The sequence below is a fragment of the Xiphophorus hellerii genome, chromosome 4 (assembly GCF_003331165.1).
Source record: "Xiphophorus hellerii strain 12219 chromosome 4, Xiphophorus_hellerii-4.1, whole genome shotgun sequence".
In the NCBI taxonomy this organism is placed as follows: domain Eukaryota; kingdom Metazoa; phylum Chordata; class Actinopteri; order Cyprinodontiformes; family Poeciliidae; genus Xiphophorus; species Xiphophorus hellerii.
The window spans coordinates 6644300-6657116 of NC_045675.1; the positions used below are offsets into that span (position 1 = coordinate 6644300).

The window sequence follows — 12817 nt, forward strand, 5'->3', positions numbered from 1 at the left end:
TGTGAAATGAAATGCACCGGTAGTAGATAGTATAGTGACTAACAGGAGTTGGTCAAGTTTTCCTTCATGTTTGGTCTAAAATATGGAGAGATACTGGTGCTGCTTTGCATTGTGATTGAAATCATTAGTAGTATGAGCACTCTGAGCAGTATCCTAAACGGAATGGGAGTCACAGAAGTATTCCACTTTAAAAGTCTAACATACTTAGGCTCTTCAAATCTGGACTAGATTATTCATCTCTGATATTACGTTGCATGATGATTATGCCACTCCTTTGGATGAATTGTTCATACACTCTTGGAGAAGTTTTGGCCAGAGACTCCTGGTAAGTTTCACAATCATTCAACATTTTGTGGATAATCACTGTCACTGTGGTGCGTTTGACTCCCAGAGCATTAGACTAATAGATGTCAAGGACTTTGCTTATCATCTGTTTTTACATTTATTTTGATTTCAGAATGATTAACTTTTGAGATTCTTCAGTTTTTGTCATATTTTTCACATATGTTCTTTTTAACATAATTTCTGGTCTTGCAGGAAAGACACTGCTTTCTAAAAAGAGAAATTGCCATTTTCTATGGAGTCTGCAGTATTGTCTGTCAAAAGATATTAGAGTAAAATAGAACTTTATGACTCTATTAGAAACCTCTTGCTTAAAAAACAGAAAACCCACCATTTCTCATCTGTCACACGTTATTAAAACTAAATTCAAAGGCATAAGAACTTCTGCTCTTGACACCACTTTGTTATAAATGTAAACTCTGTTGCGACACCTCCAGGCGCTGCAACCATCTTCTGATGTCTAAGTTTATTTCTCATTTTGTACTATTCATTTCTTTATCTTGGTATATTACGTATATACACATAACCTGCATCTTAACTCGAGTCGAGCAAATCTCAACCTCGTTGTAATCTGTTGATGACAATAACAAATAAATCTTATCTTATTTTATCTTATCTTATCTTATCTTATCTTATCTTATCTTATCTTATCTTATCTTATCTTATCTTACGTTGTGGTAGTGAGATTCTTTGGGCCTATAGTTTGCTGCATCAAAACTAGCATAGATTTCAGCCATTGATAGAGCAATGAACTGCGCATGTTACTTGTGACTTATGGTGACATGTCAGGAGGCCAGGTCAAGTGGCTGACCTTCATCCAATAAAAATTGAGGACTAGAAGCTTTCTGTTGTCCACTGGGATGAAGCAATCCTACGAGAAGGAATTAAATCTAAATAAAATGTATTGAATTTTGTGGTTGTATAACTTGTATGTCAATCTAAAACGGTCAAGGAATCCCAACATAGTACATTTCTGTGGTCTTTAATGTTCAGTTTTAATTTAAAAAGATTGTAAAATTTTCCACTTCTTCTTAGTCTTTCCAAATGTACACACAAACAGAAAAAAACAAAAAGTCAAAATCTTCTTTCCAATATTCTCCATGACCCACAGAGAAGAGCTGATCTTCATGCAGGTGATGGGATGGTTAGAGATCAATATCTTCACATGAGCCTGAGACTGTGGTGCAGAAGCCAAGCACTTCAGGTAATGAACTGCCTGCTTGATATATATCCCTTATAGGGCAGTATTGCAGTGGTGCAACATGGTACTGCAACAGCAGCACTTCTTTGATTAGCCGTGTCTCTTCCTTCACGCTTTCCAGGCGTACAGCAAATTGTTGCACACACAGACACTGTAGCCATCTGTCGACATGCCACCATGTCCTCCCTGTTTTCCATTATTTGGGTCCTGCAGATGCTCACAGTACTCATAACTGTTTGTAACTCTGGAGGAAGGGATGAGATCCTTATCATCAGGACAAGGGGCACAAAATTGTGCTTCCGTGATTATTTTTATTGACAACCATGCACTTCTGATTTGTTGACATTAACCACTAATATTTGACTAGTAAATAGACAGCTGAAATATTATTTTACAGATTTATGCAGATAATTTCTTTAGTTTGCTGTTTACCCAGATATGCTTACTTCAATCCTTGAATTCAACTTTTTACTTTCAGTGGCTGTGTCCTCATTTTTTGGCTTTTATAAACGTGCAGATGTAATCCAGTCACTTACTCTGTTGAATATAATGACAAGTTCACAGTCTGTGAATATGTGACTCTGTAAATTGTTACCACTAATCTAATGAAGAAGGCAGCCATTTACGAAATGAATAGTCGTTTGGCTCATTGAGGAGTCTTGTTATCATTGCAATTTTCTGCACATTCAATGTAATGAATAAAGCAGCGTATTCTTTGGCCTTGTTTACTTCTGCCTGATGAGAATAACAGAGTCCATACAAAATCAGTCTTTATTGATCTGCTTGCAACGATCCAGAGCAGAGGTCATTGGTGTTCAAATTTATAACCAATGGAGACTCTCTGTGCCTACTCTTCATGCCTGATACACGTCCTTTACTGGTCTGTATAATGAGCAGGTTGGTGACTGTAAATCTGCTATGCTAAGATTGCACTGCTGCTGGTCTAACTTGACCTCACTTCACTAAATCTCACATTGCAGGAGCAGAGAAATGTTTATTGTTCTCCTCGATGCAGCCTGGGGCCAGCAAATGATCTGAAGTCACCAAAACTGTCAACTTGTCCTGGCTAGTTGGAAAAAACTGAGTCCAATTGTGACATGTATACATCCAGGCAGTCCTAATAAATCTGTAAAGACAGTTGTTGTTGAGTCCTCTGTGGTATTCCTGTTAACATGCTGCTTTCTCCTCTCCTACATAACCAACTGTATGTTGGACATGGTTACCTTACTGTCTTTTATTTCATTACATGGCACTTCTGCACATAATTCTGGCTCCCTCATGCATTTACTGTAGATCCATACATTACAAAAGATATGACAGAATGAATAACTGACAATGAGTGGAAAAATCCTGGTGAGTAAATGATGCCTGGAAAGGAAAGAATTGATCATGGTGGCTGATTATAAACAGAATCATGGATCTAGGGTGGCTTCTAAAAGTATTTGCAACCCTTGAATCCATCGTTTCTCAAATCTTAACTCATCACTCCACCCTGAACACACAATCTTCACGGAGATGGAAATGGCAATCCAGGAAGGAAACCTGTTCTATACTCCAAAAACGTATGGAAGAAAGGTGTGAAGGCACACCACACTTCTCAGGTTTTTATCTTTAAAAAGTTTGTGAAACCACATATACATCCTGCAAAGAAATGAATATTTATCATTGGCTTTAAGGTTTTTACCATGTCAGTTTTCGTGTGTGCTTTTTATTTTTATTTGTGGATCATGACAAATGTAAGCAAACTGTTATTTTGTTGGTTAAATTGAAGAGTTTGTTTTGAGTTTCCATTCTATACATTCATGTTACATGGAGAGTACATTAGTGCATATAAGGACATTTATTTAAGTAATCTGAAAAAGTGAAACTCATGCATCTTCATGCACAAGTTAATACATTTCAAGTTTTTCTTAATAAACTTTGCTTTTGGGCTTTCCTTTCTGTAGGACCAAGATTTCCAAATTAAAAGTAAAAAAAGAAACTTGGACTCACTATCAACATTCCAGTAATTTTTCTCTTCTGAATTCTGGAAAGATTGGTAGTGGCTCAACACAAAGAATCCAGCAGTTTTAGCCCATGCTCTGGGCTGAAGATTCTTTAAGCACCAGATGTGGCTGCTGCCCATGCTTTGTGAGATGTCCCCCCCAAATTTTCAACAGCCTGTGCTTCACAAACCTCTCAGGGCTGTGGGTTTCCCTGTTTCCTTCCACTTAAGGTTCCATTGATAATTTAGAACCTGTAAATATCCAGCTCTTGTCAGTGATGACTTTTTGTGGCGTACCCTCTTTGTGGAAGGTGTCAATCACTTTCTGCTGTCTTCACTATGACTATGTTGGGATAGCATAACATTTATATATACAAAGCGTATATATTTTTAAATTGGTCTAATGTTCTAACCTCTGGATCTTTATAAACCTTTGAAATATCACTATGGATTATATCTCTATATAACATTATTTTCAGTCGAATTAAAGTACTGAAATATGTAAATTTTTTGATTATATTTAAATTTTAGATGCACCTGCAAGTCAAACAAATATATTTATGTAATGATTTATAATATACTTTAAAAATAACCCATGCCTTTTTAAATGAGGTTAACAGATGCTTTAACTGTACATAGCCAATACTGGCTATTCACCATAGCTGCTGCGCTGGTGTAAACTTGCACAGGACCTGCAGGGAACAGTGTCAGCAGAACGCCGGGACAGGGTGCTGCTGCACGGGAGCGGAGCTGAAGGGTCCCGACAGGTTAGCGGAAGCTCGGTGAATTTCATACAGTGGGAGGCTGTGTAAGCAGAAGGCCATGAAGGAACAAACAAGTATCGGCGCAGAACTGGTGAAGTTACCGACCCGTAAAGCGCGCACAGTCCGGTATGTCCGAGGACAGGAGCGGTAAGAAGCGCAGCTGTGGGGCTTCATCACCGACAACCTCGCTGGGACCAGATGGTGCCGTCAACATGACTCGGACGCTCTTCATCCTCGCTTACTTCGTTTTGACTTTGATTCACTGTAAGCATGTCTTTCATTTTGTCTGAAACTATGAAAATTATGTTCCTAAGCTTTATTTTATAATAGTTTTCCTGCAAGATGACATCAAAAGTTGCCTGTTCAACGACTGGATGGCTGAGTTTCTAAGTAAAATCATAAATATTGGTGATATTTAAAAATTATTAAATATTTGATTTATACTTTGATTACGACAAAGGAGGGAAAACAACATACAGTAAATGGGACACAGGTAACAAAACTTATTATCCACTTCATATGCAAACATTGGGCTGAACAAAGCAAATAGTTCAAACGTAACCTGAAAGTTGCCAAAATATCCTGCACTAGATGTTTGTTTTCTATTCTTTAGAATTTGACATATTTAAACAAAAAGGTTTTAATGCCTAGAATAAAACAAGGTAGTAGAAGTGTCCTATATGTAAAGACTGTAATAATTTTTGTGTAGGAGTCCTACTATGTGTCATGGAAATAAATATATACTCTCTCAAGGAATAGAGTTAAGGGAGAAAAAAATATGGTGGAAAAGATAAATTAACTAATCATTTGATCTAATATTATAACTAGATTATAGGAGAGCCTAATAAGGATTAAAAAAAAAAGTTGAATCTTTATTGCATCATTTTCACACATCATTTTTTACCTCACTTCTCTAAGTGTGTAACATTTCAGAAAATGATGGGTTTTCAGAAACTTGTTTAGAATGACCTTCTCAGTTCCAAAATGGCTTACCCTGGCATTGTATTAACGCGCCTGACCTCCTTCTCAATCAGTGTAATGTCAATGCAGTAGTCACGAGCGGCTTGTTCGAGTTGCCATGTTCAGCTTTTACACACACAGGCACTTCTCTGGATCTGTTTGCAGCAGCCGATCAGCGGCGGCCTGGTTGTTTGGCAAACGGCTTTCACCTCTGGGGAAGGAACAGCTTGTTTGAATCAGTTTTCTAGGAGCTTTGACAACACACCATCTGTTGACTAATGCTTTGGAAGGCCCGTTGGGTGGAATCTCCGTGGCAAGTGACTGACAATAGCACAATCCTGTCAGCATCCACGGACCTGTGGGAGAGCCGAGTGTCGCTGCACCACACCCTATGAAGCAACAGGAGTCCAAGGGGTGATAATGACACACAGTTTGAGTCGTACCATGACGAGGTTCCAAAGAACCCACAGTTTTACAGAGTGAGATGAAGATTCCTAAAGATAACTTTGCATTTGTCTCCTTTATTGGGCGTCACGTTTCTTTTAAGAATCTAACTTTAGATAATAGAATAGAATAACTTTTATATTTCTTTCTGCTGGAAAATTAAATGGGGTAGGACTTTGACTTCTTATTGGACTTCTCATCTCCTTCTCACAACAATGAGAAAAAAAACACTTTTCCATAAAGGTCAGATATGTGGAGAACAAGAGTTATACTGTCAACAGATTCTCCTACCTGAGTTGTGGATCTCTACAGCTCCTCCAGAATTACCACGGGCCTTTTCACTGCTTTTCTGATCAATGCTCTCCGTGTCTTGGTGTGTGTGCTTAAGTGAACGACCAAGTCTTGATGTATTTGTAGTTTGCCATATTTTTTTAAATTTTCCAGTGATGGATGAATCAGTGCTGTGTGAAATATTCAAATCCTGGATTACTGTTTTATAATCCAACTCTGCTTTCAACTTTTGCACAACTTTATCCTCACTTCCTGTGTTTTTGGTCTTCACAATGTTGATCTTTCAATCATTTTCTCTAACAAACCTCTGAGGCTTTTACAGAACAATTGCATTTAATGTTGGAACAATTGCGTTTGCCTATTTACTAAATAAAAAAAAAATAATGTCGGTTGGTTTCACTGTCACACTGTGAGATTTCAAAAATCAAAAAGGACTTGGACTTGTCACACTGTCAAAGCTTGAAATGATAAATTCTTGATAATAACTCTTGCTGTAATAGGAGGATACCAAACATAACATATCTGTATTTAAAGTCTTTTTCACACAGGTCTTAAATAATATTTACATTTTCTTTGAAATTAGAAAAATCTACTAGTGATAAATGAACAGAAATAAACATATGTTAAAAAATAATAAAACATATGAGTATTACTTTTTAAATATATTAATAATGTTATACTTTACTGACGTCCAGATTAGAGTTGATAAGAATATTAACAGTAAATGTTTTACTGAAGCTGAATTTTTGCATGCGCAACCCCAACTGTCCCATAAAGATTTTTGACAAACTCTGTTGTGTTACCAGGTAGCAGTAGTGCTGACTCAGAGGAACGTTTGATGAACTGGCTGCTAGGAAAGGATCGCTACAATCCGCTCATTCGACCAGCCATCAACAGGACAGAGAGAGTCACAGTAAAGCTGCAAGTGTCCCTTGCACAGCTTATCAGCGTGGTAAGGCAGCAAACACATAGACAACACAGATTTGCATTTGTTTGTGTGCTTTTCTTATGTATATGCATGTAGAAAAGTTACTGTGCTGCAGATACAAATAGGTAGATATGACACAAACCTCAGGATGGAAGAAAGAGGTGATCTAGACTACTGGGGGACTGCAAAGCTTTTCAATAGTAGTTAATTACATGGCAGCCTCAAGGATACAGCTTTAAACAAATGGAGGAAGTAGAAAATAGATCTAGTAAGCTGTAATCTCTGCCCGTGTCATGTCTAGATTGAAACTTCAGCACACTGGATTAAAGGGGACAATAAACTTGGTTTAGCCACAGCGACCAAGGTTCCTTTCTGATTTACAGCATAGACTGCTCTCAGCTGCAGATCAAGAGAGGAAACTCATTCACAGCCTCACTTTATGAGCTTCCATTTCACTCCTTTGGATAATTGCTATCTGGAACCTCTTTATTCATAGTGCATGTTTTAGTGGCATGATGGGTAGGGAAATGATCTATATGTTTCAATTTTTCAGTTTATTTCTTGGCTCCCTATTCTCAGACACTTTATGTGTACATTTCTGTACTGACTTAAACTATAGAGAATACACAATACTTTCTACTTAAAGGAATATCTATTTAAGAGACACTACTAATCATTGCATCATTTAAACATCATGAAAATTTTGCAAAGTGCTGGGGAAACTAATCAGGATAATCCTTGGGTTCACACTAAAGGTCGGAGGAGATATTTGATTTTCTTCTTAGATCAGTTATTGTGCTTGCCCCTTAAACCTGCAAGAAATATAATTGCTACCTTATTTTACCTTTCCAGAATGAAAGAGAACAGATCATGACCACAAATGTTTGGCTCACTCAGGTACGTTTATGGAGCACTGCATCATATTCTTTATATGTAACCTTCTATCTCAGCAAATGCCCTTCCCTTTAAACTTGAACCGTGGCCATTATTTCTCCCTCAACGTGGAACAAATCCCTTCTGTAAAATAGCTTCAAACAATATTTCAGTAATAATGAAGCATGTAATTACAAATGATTTTCATATTATGGAAGTGCATTGTGAGCCGACCAGATCTGTCTATCTCTCCAGCACTGGGTTGATTACAGGTTGTCATGGGACCCTTCAAAGTATGAAGGTATCGACAAGCTTCGTATTCCCTCCAGACACATCTGGCTCCCTGATATCGTCCTGTACAACAAGTAAGCTTTGTTCCAAGAAATTGCTTGTGTTACCATTTTTGCTTAAAAACAGGTCAAAATGTGTGTAATCTAATCTGATACAAAAGTCCTACATAAAGAAATTTTTTCATCCTCATTCTGAAGCCATTTTTCCACTCTATTTGGCTGCCTAATTTAAACCTCTGTTGCTAAAGAGAGAGCAATATTTCCATTTCTCAGAATATTGTTGAAATAACTATATGAACCCTGCAGTTTGGGTGGCTTTCATCTTGTACTTACACTGATTACAGTGTGTTGACTGCCAATTTCCAAGATGTGTTAATTGTTGTTGTCATCTCTGTTTTTCAACACCACAGCGCTGATGGAACCTACGAGGTGACTGTCTTCACCAACGCCATTGTTCTTTTCAACGGCAGCATCAACTGGCTTCCTCCAGCCATCTATAAAAGCGCCTGTAAGATTGAAGTCAAGCATTTCCCCTTTGACCAGCAGAACTGCACCCTCAAGTTTCGCTCCTGGACCTATGACCACACAGAAATTGACCTGATCTTGAAGTCTGAGGTTGCCAGTATGGACGACTTTACACCCAGTGGAGAATGGGACATCTTGGCATTACCGGGCAGACGGACTGTCAACCCACTGGATCCTACTTATGTGGATCTCACGTATGACTTTATCATCAAGAGGAAGCCTCTGTTCTACACCATAAACCTCATCATCCCATGCGTTCTGATCACTTCATTGGCCATTCTGGTCTTCTACTTGCCTTCTGACTGTGGAGAGAAGATGACACTTTGTATTTCTGTCCTCTTGGCTCTCACTGTGTTCCTTCTTTTAATCTCCAAGATTGTTCCTCCAACGTCACTGGATGTACCCCTAATTGGCAAGTACCTGATGTTCACCATGGTACTTGTGACTTTCTCCATTATAACCAGTGTTTGTGTGCTCAATGTGCACCACCGCTCTCCAAGCACCCATACAATGCCTGCCTGGGTCAAGCTGATATTCCTCGTGAAACTACCTGCATTACTCTTCATGAAACGACCTCAGAACTACTCTGCCCGTCAGAGACTTCGTCAGCAGCGCTGCCTAAGGGCCAGGAGAGCTATTTTGGGTCTGGGTTACCCAGTTGCCCCCAATACAGATTTCACCTTATCCACATCTGCCTTGCTGTCCTCTGACTCTGCCTTCTCTACCTCAGGACACAAAAATGTTACTTCTCCGATGGGACACAGGTACACCAACAGAATGGAGCCCATACGGTCTGGTGATTACCTTATCAGTGGCTTCAATTCCACTCAGGATCTCCAGCAAAGAAGCAATCCCGACTGGGCTACTGATGTACAAGAGGCAATGAATGGGGTGCGCTTTGTGGCTGAGCACATGATGAGTGACGATGATGATCAAAGTGTACGTATCCACGTTAATACTAAACATCATTTAGTCCTGTGTAAACTGGGTTGATAAATAGTTTCACATTTTAATTTCTTAAAATAAACAGCAGGTTTGTACTGTTCAATCTGTTTTGAATTTGTTGTTAAAAATTAGCAATCACAAAACAAGACAGTGGGAAATGTATGGAAAACCATCTCTGACAGTTTATCTCTTTCAAAAGATAAAACAAGGCAGTGACTGGCAGTGGTATGGTACATCATGGAACCTCCAGGAATTTTCTATGGTGGATTTCAATAAACACAATAATTAATGACTTTTCAATTTCTCTGTTTAGAAGTCTAAATACATATTGTAGTTATGGTAGGTTCTTTGTAGATTTGTTTCAGTTCATTCAGATTGAAGGGATTTTAAAGCAAGACAAGCCCATTTAAGGTCAAAACACAACATCTCAGCCTCCGATGGCTCATGGCTGGATACTCTACATTCTTTAATGCTTTATATGTTTGATTACTTGCTCTTGCTGTGACCTAAAACTACTTTAATATAATCACATTGCAATCTGTATTAAAGTTTTTTTCTATTTGATCATTACTTTTTTATGAGTGGCTAATTGACAAATACAAACAACTCTGAAACAGTTTCTTTCCTTTTGCAGGTAGTAGAAGACTGGAAGTATGTGGCCATGGTGGTGGATCGTATGTTCCTGTGGATCTTTGTCATAGTATGTGTGGTGGGCACCCTGGGCTTGTTTCTCCAGCCTCTTTTTCAGAGTCAGATTGTTCCCGACCAGCAGCCAATTTCAGAAACACCTCGAATCCGATGAACCTTGAGGGGCGAGGTGCGACACGTGGACCTTTTTTAGAGCTCTTTGTCACAGTAGTTGTGACAGGAACCAGTGATGTAAAATATCCAATGTGTTTACTGCACTGAGACCAGAAAGTACTGACCTCTTGACTTCTCATTTGAATCTTGCCAACATCACGTGAAGGTGGTTCAGTTCTGATCTGTAACAAATAATGCAGTACACAGATAGGATTCTGGATCTTTCTGATTAAAATGAAACAATGAGACCTAATGAAGAAACAGTCAAGTGCACAAGTCGTATTTATCTGGTATTGATATCTACAAAGAGCAAAGGTATGACTAAGTGTCCTTTTACTGCACTGAATTACACTGAACTGTTGATGAAACAAATCTTAAAATTACAAAGATATGTAATTTGTTAGATGTTGCCTAACTCCTAATTTGTGTTACTGTGTCATCAAAAAAATAAAAAATAAAGACAAGTCTATTTCCCTTTTTAGTCTGATTAAATGTTTAAAAATGTCCACAAAAGTCTTCAGATTGTCCAGGTCTTGCCAAAGTGCGTTGTCTGTTCTTTAGGAGATGGTATTCATTCTCTGAGCCAAGTGATTGAAGAAGACGTTCCGGGTCTGAACATTTTATTATTTATTTTAAATATGAGAATGTGTAAAAACATATTTAACATGTACACAATGTCACAACAGAACTACAGGAGAGACCTGATTGTTATGCAGTAAGGCCAAGTTGTTTAAATATAGTGGGGTTGTGTAAATAAACATGTTTTAATCTATAAAGAAGGAGAACAGTTGTGGTTTCTCATTTGTGTCTTTACACTTGAGCTGATCTTTGATAATTGTCCTATTTGCAGATTAGAAAGTGCAGGCATATAGACAAACGGAGCCAAAGCACTGAAACACATACACTGGCAGAGTTCAGGTTTACTGCTCGATAAACAGTGCTGAGTGGGCTCATTAGAGATTCTGCAGACTCTTAAGGAGAATCTCCTTTTAATCAATCAGAGCTCATGTTAATGGACAGAACTGCTGTACTGGCCGTCAGGTTTACAGGTTTCAAAGTCATTCGTTTGTATATCTTATTCTTTTATAGTTTACAGTTATTAGCAAAGTACCCTTAAAAATCAACAATAAAGTCTCGCATTCAAAACTGGACAAACATTTTATCCACATCAGTCAACTAGTTTCTTATTTCATGCTTCACTTCAAACTTTTGGTCGATCTGTGCAGATTGTAAAAAAGTAGCAATGAACTGTTTTGTTGTGAAATTACAGTTTTAAATCTTCTTGTGAAGTGTCTTTTGAATATTTTCACCACTTTGATCATCTACACATAGTATTTAATTAGTAGTTGTGAAGTACATAGTTTGAAGTTCTTTTACAAATACAAAAGTGAAAAGCATGGCATGCAGAGTTAAGTCCAAATTTGTTCATACTCCTGACAGACAAGAGTTAGTTGAAATTGTGAAATAATAGCATTTGTGGAAAAAGACCACAACTTTGTGTAAGAGCTTCTCATTCTATATCTCCTACACATGGAAAACTTATTTTCTCATTCTCTCACTTTACTTTCTATTATCCATGTTTTTAACAGCACCATGAGGGATTCAAGCTTGTCTTACTTTCTTGGAAAGCTGCCTTGAACTTCAGCCAAATATTGTCAGTCCTGGCTTGAATCTAAAATATATATTGAGACAGTTAAAGATTAGTTTGATGGACAGGAGGCCTTCCAACCATAAAGATACATAATTAAAATATCAGTTAAAACATCCCAAAGGCTGCTCAGGAATTATAACAAGCATCAGTTTGCTGAAATGACAATAAAGATTATTCTCATAATTATTAATAACAGAAAAAATAAATGTAAATGTTTTGTGGATTTTGATTTTTTATCAGAAGTATGTCCTTTTTCTTAATTGATACCTTTTACATTATTTTTTGAGATTTCTCTACCAGTTTTGTACATTTCAATCATAAAGTTTCTGCTCATTTTTCTTCACATTCACCATTCATCTTCACATCAACTCTCATTGGCCTTACTATCCCTGCTGAAGAACAGCAACACCACAGCATTATGCTGCCATCTCCACGTTTAGTGCTGATGGTCGGCTCAGGACTTCACTATAATTTAGAATCTAAATTATATTGAAGTTTCACATTACAAACTCCACCAGAACTGAAATACTTAAGTCATCTACAAAACTAAGTCAGTTACAGTACTTTGCCATATCATATGTAGGAGTAAAGCTTTTTTAATGGATTCTAATTTCTTAATCTAAAGTGAATATGTCCAACAAGGACTAGTGTTTAAACAGAATGTAATCCTGTGAAGTTTTTATTATTTTTGACTTTAACTACTGGATAATATTTGAAGATGTTGACACCTTATTGTGTTGTTTTGTTTTGCTAACCGAGCCAGTAATTATTATTTTTCTGTTGCTGTTGTTTCTTTTTCTTTTTTTTCACTGTGCAGG

At 37.6% G+C, this 12817-nt stretch overlaps 1 protein-coding gene across 2 annotated transcripts; it reads left to right on the top strand.

Annotated features, from left to right (window-relative positions):
* The first annotated feature begins 4217 nt into the window (after positions 1–4217).
* Positions 4218–10796, top strand: chrnb4 (cholinergic receptor, nicotinic, beta 4 (neuronal)). Of its 2 annotated transcripts, XM_032559883.1 has the most exons (7): positions 4218–4555; positions 6793–6938; positions 7767–7811; positions 8043–8152; positions 8488–9245; positions 9333–9541; positions 10182–10796. In XM_032559883.1, the coding sequence occupies exons 1-7, from the start codon at positions 4420–4422 to the stop codon at positions 10347–10349; spliced, it is 1572 nt and encodes a 523-aa protein (XP_032415774.1). In that variant the 5' UTR covers positions 4218–4419; the 3' UTR covers positions 10350–10796. The 2 variants fall into 2 exon arrangements, with proteins under 2 accessions (XP_032415774.1, XP_032415773.1); XM_032559882.1 differs by having other exon boundaries at positions 8488–9541.
* The last annotated feature ends 2021 nt before the right edge of the window (positions 10797–12817 follow it).